At 41.8% G+C, this 24,949-nt stretch overlaps 1 protein-coding gene across 1 annotated transcript in view; it reads right to left on the bottom strand.

The window, feature by feature from the left end:
• Positions 1 to 17,492, bottom strand: part of PRR5L (proline rich 5 like) — a gene marked incomplete at both ends in the record, with an annotated part of 30,163 nt that extends 12,671 nt beyond the window's left edge. The window contains 5 exons of the mRNA XM_079536674.1: positions 1,754 to 1,845; positions 4,948 to 5,005; positions 12,507 to 12,555; positions 15,934 to 16,014; positions 17,323 to 17,492. Coding sequence (XP_079392800.1) covers positions 1,754 to 1,845; positions 4,948 to 5,005; positions 12,507 to 12,555; positions 15,934 to 16,014; positions 17,323 to 17,492 — 450 coding nt within the window. The remainder of the gene's footprint in view (positions 1 to 1,753; positions 1,846 to 4,947; positions 5,006 to 12,506; positions 12,556 to 15,933; positions 16,015 to 17,322) is intronic.
• Between the last annotated feature and the right edge of the window lie 7,457 nt (positions 17,493 to 24,949).

The following is a 24,949-nucleotide window of genomic DNA, read 5'->3' as shown; positions in this document are numbered from 1 at the left end:
CTGGCCGACTTTCATTTTGAATGGTCAGCTGCTGGGATCACAAAAGTCACAAAACACGTACATTTGTGTTTGCAACAAAGGAGTTTCAAACGTTGAGGAACCAACAGCACACAGACTTTCTCAGTTACTGGAATAGCGCATGAAGAACAGCAGCTTGGTGAAAGAGATTTGCTAGATGATCTCTTACATTTGGTAATACGTCAGATAAATGCTACATACAGTTTCTTATTTATAGGAAAAACCAGATCACTACAGATCACTACAAGAGAACAGATCACTAGCTCAGGATAAGAGCAAAATTCATTAGTTCCCTGCTGCACCAGCAACTCGCTTAATTGTAACCTAGGACTTAAGAGTCAGGTGCTTAGATGTATCCAGGAGAGTCAAATCCATAACTCTATGTAGGACATAGGTGCTTGCAAAGTTTTAAGTACGCTGTCTGTTACATTTCAGTTCTTCATCTGTGAAACAACAATACTTCCCTAGCAGTTTCTGTGAAAAATCTTTGACAAAAACTTTCTTAGTGTCTATCTCGTTGCAAAGTTAATATTTCAAACAATCTCAGCATCCCATACTCAGTTTAATCGCTACCAAATTCTAAAAGCTGCTACTACTGTGCAGTAGTCTTTGCACTGAAGCAGATTTTTCTGGTAAGCTAAGAATTATTATTTGCAGGTATCACATAACAGTTAGCTCAGTTCTTTCTACAGTGCACAGGTAACTGCAGAGCAAACAAACTGTCACATAAATAGATGACATCACTCCATGACTGTGAGTTAGTTGCAAAGGGAGCATATTGGAAGTGCACAGTTTCAGCTGCCAAACACCTACCTTTAAGCTTCTGCAGCAAGGAAAGAACAAAAATAAACAGTAAAAAGGTTAGCATTTGTCTTTATAGAAGGGCTTTGCTCTTCTAGGAGATGCTAGCTTTAAAAGGATTAGAGGAAAAGGGCAAATTGAGCTTTACATGCTGCCTTCCAAAGAAAACAAAGGGAATATAACTAAAAGACCCTTTTCCAGAAAATATATCTTGTGGACAGCCAGAAGTCAAGAGAAGGCAGCTAGCATTTCTCAGAATGTCTACTCATCACAGGACAGAAGATCAAAATAGCCTAGGAAGGTATCCAGATTTCTCATACAGAAACTTTGACCACATGAAAAACTGAGAGCCCGACACTTCTGATGGGATACTCAGATTTAAAATACCCAGTATACATAAGTCCTACACTTAATTGTCCACTTGTCCTTAGAGATTTACTTGCCCCTTTACCAAAGCTTTAAAAACGCTAACAGAGAATTTTCCAAAGACACAGCTTGGACATAAACACTCCAAAAGTAGTTTGGACGAGTAAGACATTTGCTCATGATCTGATCTTCATATTTCCTTCCCTGAAGGCAAATCGTCAGCACTATCATCTGTACTGGAGTTCCAAATATTTAGAAACAGACGAACCTACTTTCAGCAAACAGTCCAGAGCTTCAATCTAGACAAGTAATCCAATAATTTAGAGATACAAGCTTAGCTAGGCACAGACAGGGTAGACAGAGGGAAATAAGAGCTCAGAAGACTGTACTTGCCCAGTAGATTTTAGCAGTCCTTAAAAATGAATGCTGATCTGGGTCTGGGCAAATGCTACTTCCTCTAAGATTTAGCTCCAAGGTTTTGAGACCTGCTTAGCCACTAGCCAGTTCTTCCAAAACAGACATTTCCCTGTACTGTTAGCAGAATTGTCATTATGTTAATTAAGATTACCTGTACTGGATAGAATATTGCCTGGAGTGTAGGAAGAGTCTCAGTGAAGTAGTGATCCCAAATTTCAGACAGGCTGTCAATGCGATCCTCACCTACAAAAACAGATTGGGAGTGAGAAAGAGCTTTAGCAACAGGGACACTGCAGTCAAGTTGAATTGTTCCACTACTCCATACTTCCCAAAGTAAGAGATACAAAGGCACAATCAGTTTCCTCACAGAAAGTGACAGGTCAGCTAAGCTTTGCCTTAACTGACAAACAAGGTTGTGATCATAAACTGCTCTGTCATTTAACACAAAGAGAACAAGCTCCAACAAAATGCATTTCTTTGTAAGGAGTCTCTAACTCTGAATAAAGACTGTAACTTCACAGCTCACAATTACTAAACTACTACAGGAACCTAGCTGTGTACTAGCAACTGCATATGAAAGCTGGGAGGCCACAGCCAGTATCAGCTGTCCTGCAGCCACTGAGTCAGAGAGAACTTCTGTAAGAGCAAAGCCATCTCTAGCATCCAGCCACCCTCAAGGACAGACACAGAAGTCATGAACTCCTGCAGGAACCCACAACTCCGGCAAGCCACAAAGCCATGGTGCTCCTCTGAAGGTTTTGCCTCTCAAACGTGGCAAATTGGAAGGTTCCTAAGTGAACTCCACTTGTGGTTAGCCCTCATGTGAATCTGACTCCAACACATATCCCCAGACATAAGGGGATATTTCAAATGAAGGCAGATTATGCTAAGCAACTCATGACTCCCATAACAAGAATACAGCTGTGGTCAGAAAACCTGTTATTAACAGGAAAATGCTTTACTGAACATTATAGTTCAAATAGACACTAAATTATTTTTATAGGCTTGATTTAAACAGCTGTATGTTTCTCAGCATTTAGACCCAAAACCTCTAAGCTTTTTATGGGATTTTTCCCACCTGAAGTGCCAGCTTCCTGCCAAGCTTTTTAGATACAACTCCTAGAAATTCCAGGAGCAAATACAGACCCACATTTAATAATAACAAGTTTCTGACAAACTCATTTCCCAGGTTACCTCTCACAGAGCCTCATACGGAGGAGCCCTCAAGTAGTCAAGATTCAAGGAACAGTAAATGAAGACAGCTGCTCAAGGCATCTTCAAAGTCTCAGCTCAAGCTTAAGCGAGGAACCGGAACGCAAAATTGCATCTAAGGGGAGACTTATCACTATGCATTCATGTGTTTTCCCCATCTGGAGACTCCCATGTGGACTTTCTCCAGGGCATTGCCCACGGGTCATATTGCTTATAACCCAATCAGAGGGGAGAGAGTCAGCAGGACCAGGTTCTACAGACGTTTCCTTTCAAGCAGAGACCTCACTGGCTGCCGGAGTGCCGAGAGGGAAGTATCTCAGATATGACATCAGTTTCAGAAGTGGAGCACGAGACCTACCCAGCACCCCCATAACAGATATCCACTGCCTGAAACTGCCAGCCATAAGTGAAAAAGACAACAGGAAACAGTTGAACTTCTCCTCCCTCTGTCTCCTCCCCAGAACTGTAATTTGTTTGTGTGGAGCTAAAAATGAAATGCTTTTTCCTTCTGAAGAAGAATGGAGAGTAGTTTGTTTCTTCAAGAACTCATAAATCCTACAGGCACTGAAAAAGAGTCTGATAGAGTAGAGCAAGAAAAATAGTAAAATATGAGACTGAGATTAGAAAAAAATAGATGCAGTAAAAACACTGCCATGCCCCACAGCAGGAACGATTCCATCTTTAAGTACTGGGACAGGAGAAATTTTCCAGGAAGACACAACTAACAGAGAATGCGTACAAGAAGTTCTTGTTGCTGCGACCACAGGACCTGGAACAAATCTACATGTTATGAAGGAAAAGTGGTCATGAGTCATCATCTCATGCAGAGATGCCAGTCTGCATGGGTGCAGTGGCTCCAGGGTTGTTTCAAATGGGGGGGGGGGGGGGGAGGAAATAAAGCATAACAAGGGGGATTTGCTGTCTGCCTGGAAAAATTTCATCCCACCTAAACTACTTCACTAGTTGCAAACTACTCCTCATCTGCTCTCAGTTTGCTGTAGACTAACTCACTTTTCCTCATGCTAAAGCAGAAATTTGAATATTTTACATGAATAAACAAAAAAAACCTCACAAGATATCAGACTGATAAGCATACAGTGCCTAGTCTGAAGAGCTGGCAGCAGCATGGCAAGTACCCACATTCATGAGTAGTATATAAATCTGCCTTTTTTCCCCTCCGTTACAGAGTCTGTGCTAAAGCAGCACACATCAAGCAGAGGGCTGGCAACTGCACAGCTCCATCATCAAGGCCCATTCAGTTCCACAGCATGCTGGCTAGATAGACAAGTCACTTGATGAAGAACAGTGACAAAATTAAGTGTCTACTGGCATTTAATGACCCAGATACAGCAAGCTGATGATTAGCAAGGGATCTTCCCTACAGGCTACAAAACTGGGTCAAATCAAATGGTAGCCTAGTTTTGAATAAAGATGTATGCTTCAGCCAGCACTCTCTGCTTGAGCAAGCCATTAATAACAAGACTAACTCCCCCAGCAGCTACCCCTGAGCCTTGCTGCTCCAAACTGGCCTTGGTCCACAGGCTCTGTGGCAGCAGGCATCTGCACCCAGTGGTTTGAACAGATCTTCATGAATAGTTAGCTTCTTTTTTGCTGAAGAATTTCAATCCCATCCACATGACCATTTTCTTTACATTTACACAAGACCTGTTAGCTCAGCTCTCAAAAGTACAACACCACAGCACTGCTGTAACTAAAATCATGCTTCCAAGAGTCCGAACAGCCAGAGTGTAAAGCTGCAAATCACACTCAGAAGTAAAAGGCAGAGGACTCTCAGCACAGCTTCACAATAGGATTCACACGCAGCCATAAGTGCATTTAGCCCAGGTTCCAATGCCACCCAAGACCACGCTATCACTCTCGCAGTGAAGCCATGGCTGGCAGGAATACTGCAGCCACACAGTTCTGAAAACAGTCCTCCAGCCATAAGGAATGCACAGACTGCAGTGCAGCCTAGCCCCTGAAGTCCATGACACACTCTCAGTTAGTACCAGAAAGGGCTGTAAGCTTTTTAGCATTGCAAATCATCTCCTCCAGCCAAATATCAAAGCATGACTCAGAAGGGCCCACAAGGACTCCACTCCAAAATGGGTTTCTTACAATGTGTGTACTTGCCTTCACACAGCTTAACCTTCTCCTCTATGAACAGCAAGCCTTTCGCAAGGAGCTGGTTCTGCCAAAAGAAAAGAGACACTTTGTCATTTCCATTATTCAAAATAAACATGGAAGAACACATGTGCTTTTTTTTTTTTAAATGTTATCCACTTTATATATAGCAGAAGATCAGTTGTGCCACAGCACTTGCTCAAAGCACTGCCACCAGACATGGTCTAACTGGAAGTTGTGCACACTCACCACCCCTCTCTGACACAGCCCAATGAGGGAATGCAACAGACCAAGACATATTTGAAACCCTTGTATAGAAGTGTAGAGGAAAACTTTCCATGGGTAACCAGGTCAAAATTGCATGCCTCAACTGCTTCAGCAGCTGAGAAACAATGTATATCTATTTTTGCCTCCAAGGGACACTACCTTTACAATATTCTGCCACATCACCTCCTGCTGCACCACAAATCTGCCTCTGCGTTGCTGCTTCAGAGTTCAGCCTTCCACTGTACATGTACATGTACAGCTTCCACTGTAACCATGTACCAGCCTGCTTTGGTCAGTGTACACAAGCAGGTAACAGTATGAACCAGCACAGGCCTAGAGAGAGGTCCACCTCTGCATCTGTCCTACTTCAAGAGCCAATACTGAACTAGGACTGCTGATCCCCACCCTCCACCCCATACACCCCATCTCTGGATGCAGTGCATTGATGCAGAGTTCCCCAGTTTGTACCCAGAGCTCAGTCATGACAGGATGGAGGAATGGCCATCCCCAGCACTGGCAATAGTACTCTTATATGCACTGAGCAATATTTAAGAGTTAATGGTAATATTTGTTTTAAGCTAATTTAGTCCTACTAGCAGTAATCTTTTTTCCTTTCCCCCAGAATTCAAGCTCAAAAACATTTAGTGTAGTCTTATTCTCAAAGTAATGTAGAGTATAGGTTTATTTTATATTAGTTATGTGACAGAAACAGAGCATTTTAGAGTCAACACACATGATATTATTTGAATTGCCCATCTTAGTCACAAGACTAACCTTGGCTAACTCTGGCACAGCAGAGAAACAATCCTATCCACACACTACAAAGTTTTTCCATAGTTTACTATCCGACAGCACTAGCAATTCCAACACAGGAATCAGAGCTGACCTGAACGTTCCTGTTCAGCTCAGAAACATGCTAAAATTGCCCTTCTATACACAGACAACTGTGTGGAGACAAGAGCCTTAAGGACTTCTGCATGTGACCTTCTGAATCCATTCACAAATAGTGCACAATTTTGTAACTACAGTCAAAGATCTGTGGGTGCCAGCAGAGCACTCTACAATGCTACAGACGGTGAGTAGATGCTCCCAGGTCTCAGGCTGTGTGCTTCCCAGCCTGGTCTGCTTTGGACCCTGCTGCTCCTGATACCAGGGCACTCACAGGCAGCTCCAGCAGCGCCAGCCTCATTGCCTCCAACTGCTGACACCAGCTCAAAAAGCCATCAAGTTCTTCTGAGAAGAAGTCTGCTTTTCTGGACTCTTGATACCCCCAGATCAGAATACTTTTTTCTTGCTTTAATGCTTTTATGTACTATTTTCATGTACTGTATAAATTACATAGTCTCATGCTTAGAGCTCTTCAGAAAAAAAGTTCAGCTCCACAACATGTAGTGACCACAGATGTTTCAAGTATCTCCTCCATTTTTTTCTTTTCTGCTCAAGTCACAGGCCTAGAAGTTGATTCCACTCAAACATTTTCTTCTCAGATCAAGCAAGACAGATAAGTCTCATTAGAAAAAAATCCTTCATGGTTTGCAATGTAATAAATAAAGGCAGCCACAGCAAAGGTCTGTATCAGACTTTACCCAGGTTACAGGTTTCATTACTGCTTTATCCCTAGATGCCAGAAACAAAAGAGGCACAAAGCTGAGAGGATGGGAAAAAAAAGAAATCTTACTTTTACAAGCAGGATCAAGTAGAGACTTGCACCAAGCAAGGATGCATTTATCTGAAAAATTTTACCTTGTGGGGTCCTGCTCTAACCAAAATCAGCCAGAGTGCCTGCTGGCACAGCATGAGGAACCAAGCATACCCAACTGACTTAGCCAGAAACAAATGAGACATTGCTCATGGGAGGTGCAGGTGCCTGGTCACTAAAATGGCTTGTGCGATATGAGCTCACCACCGCTGTTTCCAGGAGGCTCTGACGTTAATTTGAGGGGAAAAAAAAGGATCACTTTAACTTATTTACCAGGTATTTTCTAACAAGTTGCTAGTCAGCATGCCAGCTGCACACAAACACCTACCTAATTCTGGCAGTGTTTTAAAAAAATGCAAGTCTTCGTAAGCTGCAGAATTTCCAACCCGAAGCATATGCCCTTCCCCCATTTTTATTTTCTTTCTGGAAAGAGGGGAAAACACTGATAGAAACACAGAATTCCATATAGAACACAAAACAGCAAGAGGAAAAAAAATGAAGTAAGTGAAGTATCCTAAAATACACTTCTAGATACAGCCTTGCTCAAAATCCAGACTAAAAAAAGAAACCCCACATGAAGAGAGAAAGCAAAGCAGAGGGAGTAAGGAGGAGGACAGAGCAAGCAGACGAGTAGGCAGTTCCACCGTGACCCAGACCACAAAGCCCCTGCTTGGCAGTAGCTACAGGAAAATCCCACGTGGTGTGCCCACACAGCTCTGCTAGCACAAGCACGGCCCCATGTGGAGCCTGCCTGGGGACAGCCCCACAGAAAGTTCTGAGTGGTAAAAACCAGTGAATCACGCACAGAGCAGAGGTGCAGAGGCTTGAAGGTGGGCGTCTCCTATCATAGCTACCCAGGATTGGGTCCTGCACTGGGCTTACAGGCCAGCGACTGAATCCACCCAGGCCCCCCAAGCTAACAAAACTGGAGCCTCTGAAGTTGCACTATGCCAGTTCAGTTCCTGAAAAGCACCAGATGAAGCAGAAATAATCAGCAGGCCTGCCTGAAGAGGGCTTCTCACCCATCAAAGATGGAAATAGCAAAGAGCAGAGTGCCCCACAGAACAGCTGCAGGGCACAGCTGAGCCCCACAGTTCACTCGGGGTGGAGGTGCCCCCTTTCCCTCACAGACAGTACCACTTCAGTCATGGGCATGAGGGAGGCCCAACAAGGAGAGTGAGCAGTGCCCTCACTGAGCAGAAAAAGCCACTTCAGCACCCACACCACTGTTTCCTACCTTTCTGTGAAACAGGCAAAAGTAGAAGCCTGGCATGGAGAAGGGAAGCATCACGCACACCAGTTTTCTGTTTGACTGGGCAGGACAGAGCAGCACACACTGCTTTCTGCTGTTAGAACAGCTTTATAAAGCAGACTTTCAAGGGAGAAAAAGTACCAAAAGAGACACTGGACAAGGCAGAGTCCTGGTTGGAGAGAGAAGAGGGATTTAAGTGAAGGGTGAATACAATACATCCCCCCTGTACAACTGCCTGGCACAGGGATGGATGTGCTCCCCACTGACTGAACTCTTAACAGCAACAAAGACAGAAAATCCATTTTGGCTTGGATTAGGGCTTGGGCTGGTGCTGCTTACTTTTGCACTTATTCACTCTGCTCTTGTTGACTTTGACACGCCAGCAACATGAGTCTTGTAAACTGTGGTTTGCATGATTTTGCATGCAGACAGAAAGCTGGGCCTAACCCTGAGTCAGAGCTCCCTGCCTCCCACAGCACACTGCAACAGGATAGGAGTTACATAACAGCCTTCTATTTCTGAGATGCCAAACCTCTTGCTGAAGTAAATGAGCACCCCGACCCAGCTGGTCATCCTTCAGCCACAACTTTTGGCAACAGAGCTGATGGGCTTTGGGTCTGCACATCACCTCTGAGCATGGGTGAAGATGGTTGTGGTGGGGAAGGGATGGGGTCTCTGCCATGGAAGGAGGCAGTTTAGGGTTAACGTGCACAAACCAGGCAGTTCTGCTAAAGCGGTTAGCTATGAAACAGCTAATGTTTCCATTTTCCTCTGTGAGTTTCAAGATTAACAAGCCCCGGAGAGTGAAAAGAAACAGTTCATCACCTCCAAAAGTTTGCTTTCAGGCTACACGCAGAACCAGAAAGGTAATGTATCAGATAATACTCATTAGTTTTACGTTTGAGAAATATTCTTCACAAACATAGCTATCAAATAACATGAAGGGAACTTACCTAACAAGTCTCACAGCTGCCCCAGAACAGCTCCAGTTCACCATGTTCCTACAAAAACTGACATCTTAACATGGGATCCCCACCTGTAGCTAGCTAACCAGCCAGCTAATCCAGCAGTGAGAGCAGACAGAGCTTTGCAGAGCTACTGAGCAGAGGAGAGATGCAACATGCCCATCTGCAGTAGCATGAAACTACTGTATCAGGTCATGGATAAATTCAGTGCTGGAAAACCTGGAGAAATTAAGGCAAATCTGCAACAAATATTGAGTATGCTGAAACTGAAAAAAATGCTATTTGGCATTTGCACTCAGACTCCGATCCAAGTATATGGCTTAGATATCTAATTGGGTTGCTAAAGCAGAAAATTTATAAACACAAATCTCCTTCAGAATGAAACATCTGACTTTCTACCAAAGCCCTTGTAGGAAATACATCTCTTTCAAATACAAACCACACTCTGGTATGACGAAGGTTCGGTCACAGAGTCCTTAAACCCCATCAGTTTCCTACAAGTTCCTTTAGCAACGTCAGTAGCTAAAACCTGGTAATTTTCATGGGAGTTGGTGAAAATGACTTGTGAGTAATCAACTCAAGTTGATCACAAGAGTGGCTTTGTCTCACTAGTAAAAGCTTTGCTCAATTTTACTCTTAAACATTCAGTGGTTAGAAAAAATTGTCTCTGAGTATAATATACACAATGTAATGATTTACCAGAATGATCCTAGTGGCTCCTGTTACCAAAGTTGCAGCATAAGAAACAAAACATTTAAGTCGATTTGCAACACCCAAATATGAACCAATCAGCTGTTCTAATTACTGCTAGGATATTTAAAACTGCCAAGCTACAAATGAGAACAGATCCTCCAGGTTTTATGTAAGCTTAACAGTAAACACAGTTCTCAGGATAACTTCTCAAAAGGGCTTCAGGGGATGCAGAAAGCCTGTGCCAAAATAAGCATTTCTACTCCCCTCCTCATCCTGAGGATGTGCTCCCACCACCTCCCTCTTGTTATAGAGGATGAATGCACCACCGATGAGGCAGTCAACCTAACTGTAGATTTGAAATCTTTTTTTTTTTTTTTTCCCCCTTTTCCTTTTCAGCCAAGTCATTTGGTGGAGAAACATAGCTTTAAGTTGGCATCAACAGTGAAACTGAATCCACAGAAAAAATTTTGTCAGCCTTTTTCTGTCACATGAACAGATTTTCCCCATTCCATAGCCCTGGGATTTTTGAGTAAAGACATTCAGAGAGAACAGCAACATTTACCACTGGTACACACTGTCAGTCTAAAACCAGAAACATGCATCTTAACTCACAGCAGGGAAAAGAGATCATTTCCTACAACAGCCCTTATCTCACAGTGTTTGCCTCATGGCTTGCCATCACTGAGAGTTTTGCTTCAGGCTAAGTCTGATGGATATCAGTTTCTTCTTTTAAAGTTGAAAGTTAAAAAAAAAATCCCCTCCCCCCCAAAAAAATAAATTTCAGTCCCAGGATTCAGTGAGAGAACATCAGCTGAACTACTGCATTTACACTGAGATATTCATATAAGTGCAAGCATACAGAAAAACAAATTCAGAAGAGACTGCAGTCTAACCCTTGCACTGCAAGCTCTCTGAGGCAAAGGCCACAGTAGTGCTGAGTACATACATTGTGATTGCAACCTTCAGATGAAGTAATACAGCCCTGCCATCAGGGCGAAAGAGCACATTCTCCCATCTGCTTTTAAGGGAAGCAGTGCTGATGCTCAGTTCCCTCTCCCAAGAAGGGGTCAGATGTCCTCTGCTTGCCAACAGAAACACAATGCAAGTCAAGCTGACAGCCCCAGTAGCGAGCAGATCATAACACAATCCATGTCTTTTATCCTTATCTCTGCGACTAGGAGAGCTAAGGAGCAGCAGCTAACACTACTGGCTCTGGCATAATCACAACAGGCAAGAGATCTATAACCTAGAGGAAGAGACCAACACACCCAAACCCTAGCATCAGCATTGCCCCCAGGCTTCTTGGGCCTGTCCCGTGCAGTGACACAATGCAGCTGCATCTTGTTCAGCACTGGAAGCCACCCAAGGCCTTCCCCAGCACACACTGAATCTTCAAAGCCAGATAACAGCTGTGCGTCAGCACCCCGCATCCCTCAGAGTCACGCATGGCTCAGTGCTCTGCTCAGCCTTACAGAGGCATGAAGTTGCCTCTGGAAATTCTCTACTTTTTTCCAGACCACTGTGCCATGCCCAACACCACAGAATGTGGGCTCTTGATGAAGCTTTTACAAAGTTTAGTTTTTCGCATATATTTAGTTGCAAAGTTTTGACTGCCTGTTTTCAAGTTAGCTAGGATAGCAACAGATTTCCAGAAGCTCTATGGGTTTGTACTACAGCTTCACCCCCCCTTCTGCTGCGCTCCCTTTCAAGGAAACATTCCACCACTTTCCACCAGCAACTGCTTCCTTCCAGTAAGAAAGCTGTACAGATAGGGGCTGAAGAAGTGAAACAACTACCACCAGGGCAGAGTTTGCTTCTCATTTGATAGTATAGTGGGGATTTTTTTTTTTTCTTTTTTTAAGTCAAGTAACCTAATAGTGATAGGAAACAACACTTCTCACCTTCCCCCTTTAAAACAGTTGGCATAGCACACAGCAGCATCAGCCACTTCAGAAAGTACTGAAATTCTCTCTCTTACTCAAAAGGAATAAAACCAACAACAACAATCTATCGCTTTCAGCAACCTCCTCCTTTTTAAAATCAGCACTACACTGAAAAACTTGCAATACTGAAAGCCATTGGTGTTCTCTCAAAATCTTACACATGCTTTCATGTGGTTGCATGTGAACCTCGGTCTATCTGGACAACATCAGTGAGAAGCAATAACAGATCTTTGATTGATTGCATCTTCCCTAATCCTTCACCTTTTGCTTTTCTACAGATTGCATCTATATTCTAGAAGGCAAACAGTAACCAGGTCGATTTCCTGCTGATAAGGACTTCCTTATCTGCACCCCCCAAAACAGAAAGCTTTTAGTATTTTCTCTTCCCCTTTGCTAGTCCTTGTTTCAGAAAACCTAGTCCAGGATCCTCAGTATTAGTGAAATAAGCAAAAAAGAAAAATGGTATCCCATCTTTTTAAGAAGTTCAAGTGAATCCCTTGATTTTTGGCAGGCTGCTGGTAGCCCTTCTTAAGTGCAAAGGAAGATTACCCCTAATTTAGCATATATGCCCATAAGTAGTTACTTTTGGGGCTATATGGACCACATTAAAAAAATACCCTATCTCCATGATCTTTCATGGAAAAACAAAAATGAAATTTGTAGGTCACGTGCTGGTAAAAAGGTTTCCTATATGCTAAAAAGCTAAACAGACCAAATCTCAAGAAGCAAGCAAGCAAATCACGTAATACCTGAAAGTAATCAGTGATGAAGGATCCCAGTTCACTCTTCAGCAGCCGTCTGTAGACAGAAGGAACGCATCCATGAAGTAACAGCTATTGCTGGTCATTTCTTTCAAGAAGATTCACACTTCACTACCAGTCATACCAAAGATACCTGAATGTATATGAGTGTGTCCTTTTGGCAATTAGATTTCTTTCACATTTAAGTATATATTCTACCAATGCCTACAAAAACTAACTATTATAAAGTTACGATGAAAGTTTCCCTGAAACCATCTGTTTATAAGCCACTCACCTGGAATAAACAGACAAACCACATTCACATCCCTGAATGCATAAGCAGCTGGAAAATACTTTCAAAGTTTTTATTTAGTTTTAAGTTCATCTTTTTTCTGATATTTCTTTAAGGAAAGTCACCTTCCATTGCATTGAAAATAGCATTTCCCCCTACTGCAGTACTTCCTTTTCTCTTGGAAGCAGAAGGTGGGAGGATAAGGAGAGAAGCTATGAGGTAAACACGCAAGCAGCAGCTGTGGCTTCCCCATGGCTACTGCATAAAAACCAAAAACCAGAAAACAAAGCATAATTTTCAAGAAAACATTTCTAGAAGTTTAGTAAGATGCTGTTTACATTTGTGCAAGCAGAAGCAACTCAACAAATACTTCTGATAAAAGACTGATGGCTTTTTAAATCCAGTTATGATAAATCCCAATATATATATTTATGATTCAAAATACCAAGATAAAAAACAGTTGTTTTAAATCAGAAGCAACATCACAAAAACAGATCACAGTTTAGAGCACGTGAACTTTCAGCTTTCAATAACTATGGTGGTAAATTTCGCAGCAATAAATTCCACCTAAGATTTAAAAGGTGCCCAATGCTTCCCACTGCAAAACACTGCCTTTTTTTTTTTTTTTGCTGGTTTAAGAGTTTTGCTTTTCAACAAAGTGAAGTATTACCAAGAGTGCTCAAAAAATAGCATCTGGGACATCTAGTTCTCAGGCTAGATTCTTACTAACAAACTACAGCTCTTTTTCTACTCTTTGGTGAATATAGGTCTTGACTGCAATCTTCCTCACCAAGCATTCTTCAAAACTTACATGTTTATTCAGAAAACACAGAAGCACCTTTACATCTTTTCAGATGAGTTACATTCACCCCACCCATCTCAAAGAACATTTCTATTTCTGCAAGATGGAGAGAGCAGATAAGTCTTTAAGGGCTGGTGTGAGAGATGCTCTTCTACTGGCTTCAGTAGAACCCTGTGGGCTTTTGATCAGCTAATTTGCCAGCCCTAGCAGAACACTTGCTCTCTCAAGTGGACCATCCCATCCACCTCTGCAAAGAAAAGCATGCACCCCAAAGAGAACCTGATGGTTCTCCTCCTAACTATAACCAGGTCACTCCTTGTGTCCTATGTTCCATCTCTCAATGGCATTTCTGATGTTTCCTCTTGCCATGACAGCTTTCAGAGCAATTAAAAAAAACTATCCAGCGAGATGTTAGCAAATCACAGCAAGAGAGACTTGGTGAGAGCAATACAGAGCAAGATGTTACCTGTTGCTCATCTCCTAGCTTTGTCATTACTGCCCAACTTTAAAACTTCCCTCTTCTCCCACTGTCAAACTTAAGCACTGCGCAGAGCCTGTAGCTATTAGAACACTGCATTTGCTAACTTCCACTGATTATCTGAGTGAAGAAATGCAAAGGATGAAGATGCACCAGCTCAATCTAATGGCACAAAAGACTTGGCTGTCTGAAACCTCATATACACTGCATTGACATTTAGTTGAGAGCTATATCAAGAATCACAGATGCAAAGCTGCAGACGCATATGCAAACATGCATGCACTTGCATGACTTTTGCTCCTTAGACTGATTTGATGAGCTGCTTGAATGTTAAAACAGCCTATTCAGAAAATGACATTCTAAGATATGATCAATGCTCAGACACATGTAGGAACATTAATTTCAGAGAGAGCTTCCAAGTGCTGCCTGCAAGTGGAAAAGCTTACTTCCCCTCCCACCATCTCCACTTTGTACACTAAGCATACATATTTCACAAAGAATTTCTTGTTCTACATCTAGCTCTTGACAGTCCAGACTGACTCTGGTAACTGACAGTACCAGAGCACAGTCCAGCCACAGGGGCCAAGCCCACCCAAAGGGGCTATTCTCTCCAGAGTACCTCCTCCCCATGAAGCTGGGAAGGAATACCTGCTTGCACCAGTTCAGGAAAGCAGGCTGAAGCCACTGCAGTGAGCAGCAGCCTAGGAGACAATTCACAGAACCCAAGACCACTCTTCAAGTATGCTACAGGCTGCGGGTTAGGGTGTTTCTCAAGGCTTACGACATTTGTTTTTCCCTTTCACATACAGAAATCCTCATCCCATGGAGAATTAATACTGCTGCAAGTACTTGAATATAACTTGAGGATTTCTGCCTTAGGCACATTTAAATAACATTAAACCATAAGACATAACTTTATGAAGCTTTTACTTTGGGACCAGATCAAGTAGGACAGAGACTCATGTCCTGCATTTACTTTGACAGTAGGAAAAAGGGTAGATTGCTGCTCAGTGTGTTCTTGGCTCTAGCAACCACTTAATTTGGCATATAGCAAAAACACAATAGGGATGAGGTAAGCATACAAATGTGGAAGTTGAGACCTATACAACAACATTCATGATGGATGAATATGGATGTAGTGAGAAAGAGGAGGAATAAGGAACTACAATTGTGAACTGTCAATATTCCTCTTAGCACCACTTGGAATCAACAAGAATAAACTGCTCTGTATCTGCTCTATAATCCTGCCTATCATTAACTGAAGTTTCCAAGTAATCAGACCAAAACCACAGATAACCACGAGGCTTGCTTAAAATAAAAAACGATACTTTTATCATCACTGTTAAACTTCCAGGTTTTTAATCTTCAGAGTTAGTATTTTCTGGTCTTTTTCCTGAAATCACTATAGAATGTATATACATGAAATACTATATTTTAAGTTTCTTTTTGTTTAAATGCTCCGTGGTTCTGAGAAGCTTGATTTTAGAGAAAAACAGTGACAGAAAACATTACTACTGTTATGAATGTCCTTAAATAAATGGGGGGAGGGAAACAGGCCTAAGAGGAAAATTCCATGGAAGAGGACAAAATCCTTTCATCCTAACTCAATAAATATCCTCAATTTGTCAAAGCACCACATAAGTTAATTAAACATTATCTAAAAGCCCAGTGCTCTTCACATTACCCCATAGCAAAAAAAAAAAAAAAAAAAAAAGGTAGGAAGCCAACCTGAAATTCAAAATACATGTTAAAGTTCTCTCCCACATCGATCTCCTCTCACTACATTTCTGCTTAGGAGCAAAAACGAGGAAACCCCAAACAAGCAGCAACAAAAATCCCTTCTCCACACACTTCAACAACTTACCTGATAGCTTCATTGAGGGTATAGAGTTCATTGTTCTGCAAGCCTCCCCCTTTAAACACATTTATCACTGCTGTTTGAACACTGTCAAAAAAGAAATGAGATGGTACAACATCCATAAGTAACAGCCACCAGTATGATTTAAACAGAATGCAACGTGAGATAGCCATCAAAAGCTGAATGGCTAAAAAGGGGTGGGAAAGGTTAATTGCACTTAAATAATTACACTTTTCATCCCTCAAAATCACTGCACTCAGAGTAAGCAAGGGAAAGTCATCACCGGGACACCATTCACAAACACCACATTCACAGGAGATATATCTTTAAAAAAAACTGGTTGTGGGATCTCTGATGTGTGCTGCAGGCTATTAGCTATGAGGAGACACAGACTTTTGTCAGTGTCTACCAAACGCATCACATTGCATTATCCAGAGATGCTGACAGGACCAGCTGAGCCACCCAGCTGGCAGCATCTGGTAGGACTCTGGCTGCACTAAAGACCTTCAGCAGGCAGCATCAGTCAGGCCCATCCTCAAGCCTTGTTAATGCATGTAAGGTATAGCAACAGCTACAGATACTCTCATACTTTTCCAATATACTTTTCTTTTTTGGCACAGAAGAAGTCCTGAAGTGACAGTATGATTTAGCAGCTGCAAAAGCTTGCCACAGCCAACACGAGGACATGCCATTTGCTTAATAGAAGTTCTCTTCTGCAAACAAGTTTGGCACTCATACACTTCAGTAACCTCAGGTTTCTATCCTAATACAAAACAACGATGCTTTTGCTGGGCTACGTTTGTGTGACATTAGTAAGCAGAACTAGTTCAGCAAGAGAAAGGAGTCTGCAGAGCACAAAGATGGTGCAAGATGGCAGACAGAAAGGTGGGAACACCCAATTTCAGTAGCAGCAGACCATCTCACACTTTACCTACACATCATTTTTCCAGTGGTCATTGCTGCATGATATATGCTGCAGACAGGATTTGACTGCAGTATGAAACTCTGGTAGAAGTAGAAGCCACAAGCTTAGTAATTACTACAGTTGAGTTCTTCTGATAAAAGATTCATAATATGTAAATAAATTCCTGCTGTGCATTAAGAAACTGACCTTTGTTGCCCTAACAGCTTTCCTAAAACATACTGAAAAAAGTGGATCTGTTAATATAGTGCAGTTTTGTCTTACTTTCAAGACTGTATCTCTTAAAAAACATTGGCTAAAAAAGAAGCTGGCCAAAAACTAAGTCTGATTGCCACCTCCGCAGAGGCTTTGAATGTCTGCAAACCTCAGGCATGCTAAAAACTCATTCAGGCTTATAAATAATCAAGCTTAGCCATAAATAGCCTGATACACAGTAGTATAAAGATCAGTCTCACACTGTAGATGCTGCTCACCTGTTCCATGCCGAGTTGGAGCTGAGCTGCAGAGCCTGCCGAGCTGCCTGGAAACGTGGCAGGTCACTGAGCACTGGAGAGCTCATGAAGCGAGGTCGGGGCCTTCTGAATGAACCCATCTTGTGCAACTGGAGAGCAAAGGATGGTGATATGGTGAAACCCCCAGTCATAGGCTTGAATGGAGTGGAGTGGGTTTATCAGAAAGTCTTTTCTCTTGAAGGCTCTGGTATCAATCTCACTGGCATCAACAAGACTTCAAATCCGAGGACTCAGCCTGCAATGAAAGTGAACAGTTAGCCTCAGACTAGCATTTCCCCACCACATTAGGCTGTGATACAGATTCATAATAAGATAAAGAAATTGAAGCAGTCCTGAAAAATGAAGAGGAAGGGGAGGAGTGAAAATAGCCTATCACACTAAGAGCAAACTTGGGCAAATCTTCAGGAGCTCTTCAACAGCAGCAGCCTTTCCCCCTTGAAGAATGACTCAACACAGCCAGCCAGAAAAACAAGTGTGGTTTCTCTTCCCATTTCAGTTAATAGAAATGCAAGAACAGAGGTGCCCAAACCATTCCCAGAGATACCTTACAAATACCTTTAAATAGAGCTGCCATTCACCTAATATAAAATAAGAGAAACATTTCACCAGAAGAAAAAAGGGGCAAAATATGATCAAAAGATGATCAGACAAACCCTTCGCTTCTCCCAGAAGCATTATGCAAGAGAATAAAACTCAATATCAGCTCATTACAGATAAATACCATAAGGAGCTTCTGTAGAAGAGCTCTGACAGCCACATATTTTGAGAGTGAGCAGGACTGTTTGGGTTGGTTACTTTTTGTTTTATAGACAACCAATTGCTGTCTGAATACAAAATTCTCGTACTTTCCCTTCTGATCATCATCGCCACATAGACGAATATGTAGCCCAAAACGAACCACAGAAACAGAGTAAGTTAGAATCAACTTGGATAAAAACCACAAAAAAACCTCTGGCAAAGCTGCTGCACTTCAAAATCTTCCCACTTCAGACAAGTACAAACAGCAGATTCAGTTGGCAGTTTGAAGAACAGAGATGTCAGAGAAAGAGATGGGGAAAAAAAAATAGTTGTATAACCAAACCACACACAGAAGGTGTAAAGCAAAGCCTTCTCTTTTCCACAACATCTGCAGCATGAAGTAAAAAAAAAGATATAATCAGCTAGAGGTATACTTTGTATTTGCATGGTGCTTCTAATTTAGATAGTGCTCAGCTCCAGGAAATTCTTCACACTCTGCAAACCTTAGCTAATCATTTTACATGTAAAAAAGCAGCTCTCTTGCAACCTGGGCAGCCCTGCTTCACTCTGAGCTCATCACCTGCCTCCTCCTTGCCTTGTTCCAATCAGCCAAAGAGGCCTAAGCAAGCCCTCAGCCCTGTTGCAAACACCAAGGCCCCACCACCAATGGTGTTACAGGGGAAAAATACAGAGCAAACACCTTGATTACAGGACACAAAACATGTAAAACTATCATTACTATTCAATAAATAAATACACCTATTATCCCCCCACAAGCTGAATGCAGTTTGGATAGATCTTTAGACAACTCTTGACTGTCTCTAGAGATGACAAAGGCCAGACAGAATTCCACAAAGAAAACTGAGCCCTAATACGTGTTACCAGAAAGGACAGCAAGCTGCAGGTTGAGTGGCTGCTCTGCTCCCATTAGAAAAAAACTACTATAACACTTACAAATAAAGAATAAATACAAAAAATAATAGAACCAAATCACACTGTCTTCTGTTTGCCTTTTGAAACAGTATTCTGTTTTTTTGTTTGTTTGTTTGTTTTTCTCCGTTGCTCACATAGAATCACCAAGGTTGGAAAATGATGATCTAGGAGGTCATCCACCTATCACCACTATCTCCACTAAACACCTTCAGGAACAGCAACTCCACCACTTCCCTGGGCAGCCCATCCCAGTGTCTGACCACTCGGGGAGTACTATTTCCTAACATCCAACCTGAGTCTCCCCTGGCACAACATGAGGCCATTACCTCTAGACCAACCCCTAGTTAAGTGGGGAAAAGGCTGACTCCCACATTGCCACAACCTCCCTTCGGATAACTGTTGAGAAATAAGATCACTCTTAAGCCTCTTCTTCAGAGGAAAAGATCCCAGCAACCTCAGCCACTCCTCATAAGGCCTGTGCTCCAGACCCCTCATCAGCTTCACCACCCAATCTGCTAGTAGTTGCTCCATTGGCAATTCCAGCCACCTCAGAAACTGTCTGAGGAGAAAAACTGCAGCACCTTGGAGGGGTGAGGGCAGATTTCACTCATGACACAGAGAGGTGTCTGGGAGGCAGTCAGCATAACAGATATTTCTGTTGCAAAACAAATAATTGTGCCAATATTTGCCATCAAGAAGTCCCAAAGCTGACAGCGAGATGAGCTGAATGAGTGACAGATGACTTTATCCATAAACTACTATTTCAACAGTTTTTGTACAGGGAAGGGAACAGATTCTTCAGAACTATATAATGTTATTTTAAAATCAGATGTAGACACTTAACTGGGCTAGAAAGTGGTTAAGATGCCTGTGCTAACCTTCAATCCAGTACTCCAAACAGTGTAACCACACACAGTACTTTATCCCCAGCAATAAAAGTCTACTATAAAAGCTCTATTTGTATTAACTTGGGTTAAGTTGCAAGGGGAAAGTTTAAATTCAGAAATGTAAGGGGAACAAATTTTGTAACTTAATATACAGATATTTAAATTGTGCAGGAAATCCTTTTGCACAAAGGTAAAACAGACCATCACAAAGGTCTCTCCCAGGCTTGGTCTTCGGGTTTACAAGCCTGATTCCACAGCAGCAGAACACAGGGCCCCACGACAAATTTCCTGAATGCTTCCTTCTTACCAAGGGAACATACTTGCTTCTGCTCATGGAAACATATACATTGTTTCCCTTAACCCTTGCTAAAGTTACTCAGACAGACAACAACAAGCGCTTGTCTGTGATGAGCATTTAAGATGACCTTCTTCCCCACTTTTTTCCCCCCAGTCCCATAGTCTGCAATCCCATTTCAGTATTAAGACAAGTTTATTTTACATTTTCACCACAGATTTAAAGAAAAGATCTTCAGCTTTCGGTCAAATCCAGAGCCTTAATTTCACTTACTCAGGATTCAGAGAAAGCACTCTCTCCTAGTTTACCTGAAATGGTAGCCATTAGACAGCAGTCATAGTAAGCTTGCTCTTAGCACAAGCTAGTCACCAGAAGAACATCAAGTATAGCTAATTAGCATGTTATCAGAACCGAAACGCCAAGGTCCGTGAGAATAACCATCCCCACCCATAGCCTACTTAAACTATTTTCAGAGATTTATAAAGCCAGAGGTAAGAGAGCACGTGCTGGAAAACAGACTGCTGGCACAGTGCATTTGCATTTTGCAGATCCCATGCATCAGGACATAAAACAAAGCCCCCAAACCAGAACCCAGCTTTACATAATTGTTCTGCATTAGCTACAGAAGTATTCCATCTCCACAACTCCTTCAGATCAGATTTTCCTTTCTCAGTAAGCAGTTTCCACTGAAAGTTTTACCAAGACGACCCCCGGTAAACACTGCTTTGTTTCTGCAGGAGAGCTCCTTTAGCAGTTTGTTGGTAATGTCCATGTTACACATTCAGTAGTCTGCAATTTATTTATTTATTTTTTTTCTTTTTCTGAGAGAAACTATCCTTGTACCAAGGATATCCTGTATTAATACAGGTTGATACAATCCTGATACAGGTTAATACAATCCTGTATTAATACAGGTTAATCAGAAACCCTCACGGTTTTGGGGCTATTTCAGCTAGTGAGAACTAACAGCATGACGCAAAGCAGTGAGCAGTTTTCCTCTCTAGTTTGCACTGAAAACAAAGATTTACACAAATATTCTTCCCTCAGAGGCCTTCAGTCTAAACTCCTTCACATCTCCTCTACCCAAGATTAAATTGCTTCAGAAGACTACGAAATAAAGCCTACATCTAAAGATTACAGTCCTACTATTTATCAATCATGGAGAGAAGAAAGGCAGGAGGATGCCAGTGGTTGCAGCCACCAAGCCATATCCTCTCTTACCATTGATCATAAAAAGGGATGAAAAGCTGGATGCTAGAACTCAGCTCCAGCACAGGAGATGGTGCCACAACAACGTAATCTCCCACTGCCATGTGCTCCAACCACTGGGACAACACTTGAGGTGGCAACAGAATTTCAAGTTGTTTGCCCAATTATAGAGGACTCCCTGCTTTTCTCTCATCTAATGACCCTGCATTTCTCTTTTTGGCAAACTTGTTTAAAGTCAAGGAGAGATGCTTTTATTGTTCTTACTCCTCTTTTCTTGATATTTTTTCCCCCTCCCATTTACCTGTGATTATCACATCAAAGTCTAGCTATTAAAGTCTTCTAGATCTCAAATAAGACAGACATTACCTGTGTCTTAAAACTCAGGTCTTTAAATGAGCAAATAACTGAAAGCTAGATGATAGGGCTCAAAACTTGGGGGAGAGGGATGCTGAGCTGGACAGTGAGTCAATCTGACAACAATGTAGTTTTATCCATTTCTAATTAATCACATCTGAGTGAGCACTTTATAGATCAACTTGAATCTTTCAACAGAAGAATTAAATAAGGACACAGATCTTTTTCCAGAAAACACTTGTAGATACAGACATGAAAACATTACTGTCAAACTAGGAATTTTTATCCATTTGTTTTCTATTAGCCATGAAAATAACAGAAGCTCTTATAAGGTGATTTAATGAAAAGACTTTTTCCTTCTAACAGACCAAAGTACCTGTGACTGGAAGAAAAAAAAAAAAATATATAGATCTGGCAATACACCTAGCTCTGTCTCTGGAAAGAGAATAACCTATAGAAAATGATGGCAGCACTCCTTCTAAATTAGGGATCTTCTCAGTAATCCTGAACCAACCAAACAAAAAGCCCCTGGCAGCTAAGATTTAAAATAGTCTCTTCCTTTGTTAAATGGTCATTGACATCCCCTCTGCAAGTCTTAGAACAACAGCTGCCCATGCAGCAACAGGGCACCAAAAACTACAGCTGCTTTTGCTTTTTAGAGGGTAACATGCAGTGGTTCTACTTCACATTCACAACAAAAAACCACAAGTCAAAAAGCAACTACAAACCAGATGGTAATGCAGGGAAGGGGGGAACCACATGAGGCTCCATTCATCCAAGTAAGTATTTCAGGAGATCTGGGGAATACTACAACAAAGAATGAGGGATTATCCAGATATAAAGAGATGTCTTACAATATGAACATTTTTAGTAGTAGAAAATTAGTGTCTTCATGAAGAAAGATATGTTTGCCCATTTTCTACTCCTTTGTATGCTCTGTGCAACCGTGACATTGACAACCTATGAGTTTGGATACTGCATCACGTAACAGAATTTTTTGTAATGATTTTGGGTGCAAAACAAGCATAAGCTTAAGAAAAAGTGCATTAATTATTCCAAAGCTAAAAATATTTACTTTCTGGATAGCATGATCAGAAGCCATATCTTACATACAGTGGAGTTGCAGAAATCACAAGTCTCCACAATAGTTTGAGGGCAGGCTGGGGCCCAATCTCAAGGCATAGTCCCTCCTATACCCCTCATCCTTCCACTCCTTCACAACTTTAGAAACAAAAATTATCATGAGTCAAATTTCCAACACGTGGCCCATCAAAAGCAATAAGAGCCTAAACATTGGCCTTCACATTCTGGATCAATCCACCAGCAAGACAAAGTACAGATACTTTGTCACAGGAGCAGCGCCTCACACAAGGAGCAAAATACCTTCAGATGTGCTTATGCTACTAGTAGGGGCACAGTCCTTTCTAAGAAACTGCCCCAAGTCAGAAAGATAAATGGAATGGTGAAAGGTCAGTATTTTGGTCTGGCAATTTCATCATTAAGATTGATTCAAGTTACAGCCTTCAGGAAACAGCTTTTTTTTTTTTTTTTGCCCTACCTGTATATTAATGCCACTTGCCTCCGAAATCCCAGTGACTAAAATCAACTCAGAACATTGTTATTAAAAAAAAAAAAAAAAAAACACAAACTCTGTTTAAGCTACAATCCAGGATTGCAGACCATACCCTATTCAGGAATAGGATCCAAGCAGGAAGAAGGAACATGCTCCACCAGCACCTTACCAGGCTACCCCACACAGAGGAAAACAAGTTGATTCCTCAGGCTCTCAGTGCACTCTCCATGCCAGCTGGCAAACACAGGACTTCAGCCAGCTAAAGCACACTACCTGCAGCCCCACCATACGCCTCCTGCCAGTCCCTGGCTGGCCCCAGTGCATGCAATGCCAAGTATTGAAGTGATGCCTGCCTGCCCCATACCTCCAGCCCACCCACCCCACAGTATGGGAAAACCCCAAGGCAGACCACGCACATTCAACCCCAGGTGGATGGGCTGCTCAGCCCTGCAAAACGCTCTTTTCAAAAAAGAGCTCTAGGAGGATTATTAATAAGGAGAGTGAAAATCATTATCTCCATTTTCTGGCTGAGGAAATGAAGCTGAAAGCCAGCAAAATGAGTCATCCAGGTCTTCCACCTCCCAAGCCAGGAACCTATTCACCGAAATAAAGTGAAATAAAAATGCCTCTAAGCTCCTTTAAAGCTTTTCAAAGAATTCCATCCCGTTGTAAAGAATGAGGAGCCATCTGAGCTACCTCTTCTTTTTAAAAGGTAGCTCAAAACCAAAAGATGTCAACTTCTTTTTATTATCATTATTTTGCCAGGCCATCCACTATGAAAGCACAAACTTTGCAGCCTCTATGAATCCAAGTGTTCAGCCACCACCTATCCCTAATTAAACTTGATATTAACTATGGAAATGAAGCATGTTAGAAAAAAAAAAAAAAAGAGCCACTACAGAATATGGGAATAGAGCCCTTCCCAATACTGTGTCAATCCTCTGGTATGTACTCATGTCTGATAATTATAGCTCTAGTCTTTAGCTACCCAAAACAAGATCTCACTTTCCCTATGTTATATCCATACACTGAACATAGACTTCTGCATATTCTCTTCCCCTCACTGGACCTACATCTTTCCTTTACTCATTATATATCCCAAACAAATTCATGAACAGAAGGATCTCTCTAACCAGGCATTAGTAGCAGAGCCACATAGGAATTGAAAAGAAATTAAGAGGTTTCCACTTAGTTGTGCTTTGAGTTCTTGAGGTTAAAGTAAACCTGAAACTCAAAGTGAAACTGTAGTCAAATTGGGAGGAGAAAAAAGCACCTTTGCTTATATCCCATCCTGAGATGGGATGTTTCTCTGTAATTCAGAGACCACCACCTTCTGCAGTTCATGGCACGTTAGAAGGAAGACCTATACAAACATGAATACAATTCCCTATAGAACAAAGTATGAAAACAGCACTGACACAGAGCAAGCCAAAGAGATCAAGATTATATACAAATGCACAAAAAACACCTCAAGCTCTTACAATAAAAAAAAGAAATAACTGATTTAACAGCAAAATAACACTCCAAGGAGCTCAGCGCCTAAAGCTGCCCATCAGTTTTGGCCTACTTCATTTTGATGTCTTCAAGCCTTAAGCTCTG

This window comes from Tetrao urogallus (assembly GCF_951394365.1).
Source record: "Tetrao urogallus genome assembly, chromosome: 6".
NCBI classification, from domain to species: Eukaryota; Metazoa; Chordata; class Aves; order Galliformes; family Phasianidae; genus Tetrao; species Tetrao urogallus.
This window is presented reverse-complemented; position numbering and strand designations above follow the sequence as displayed.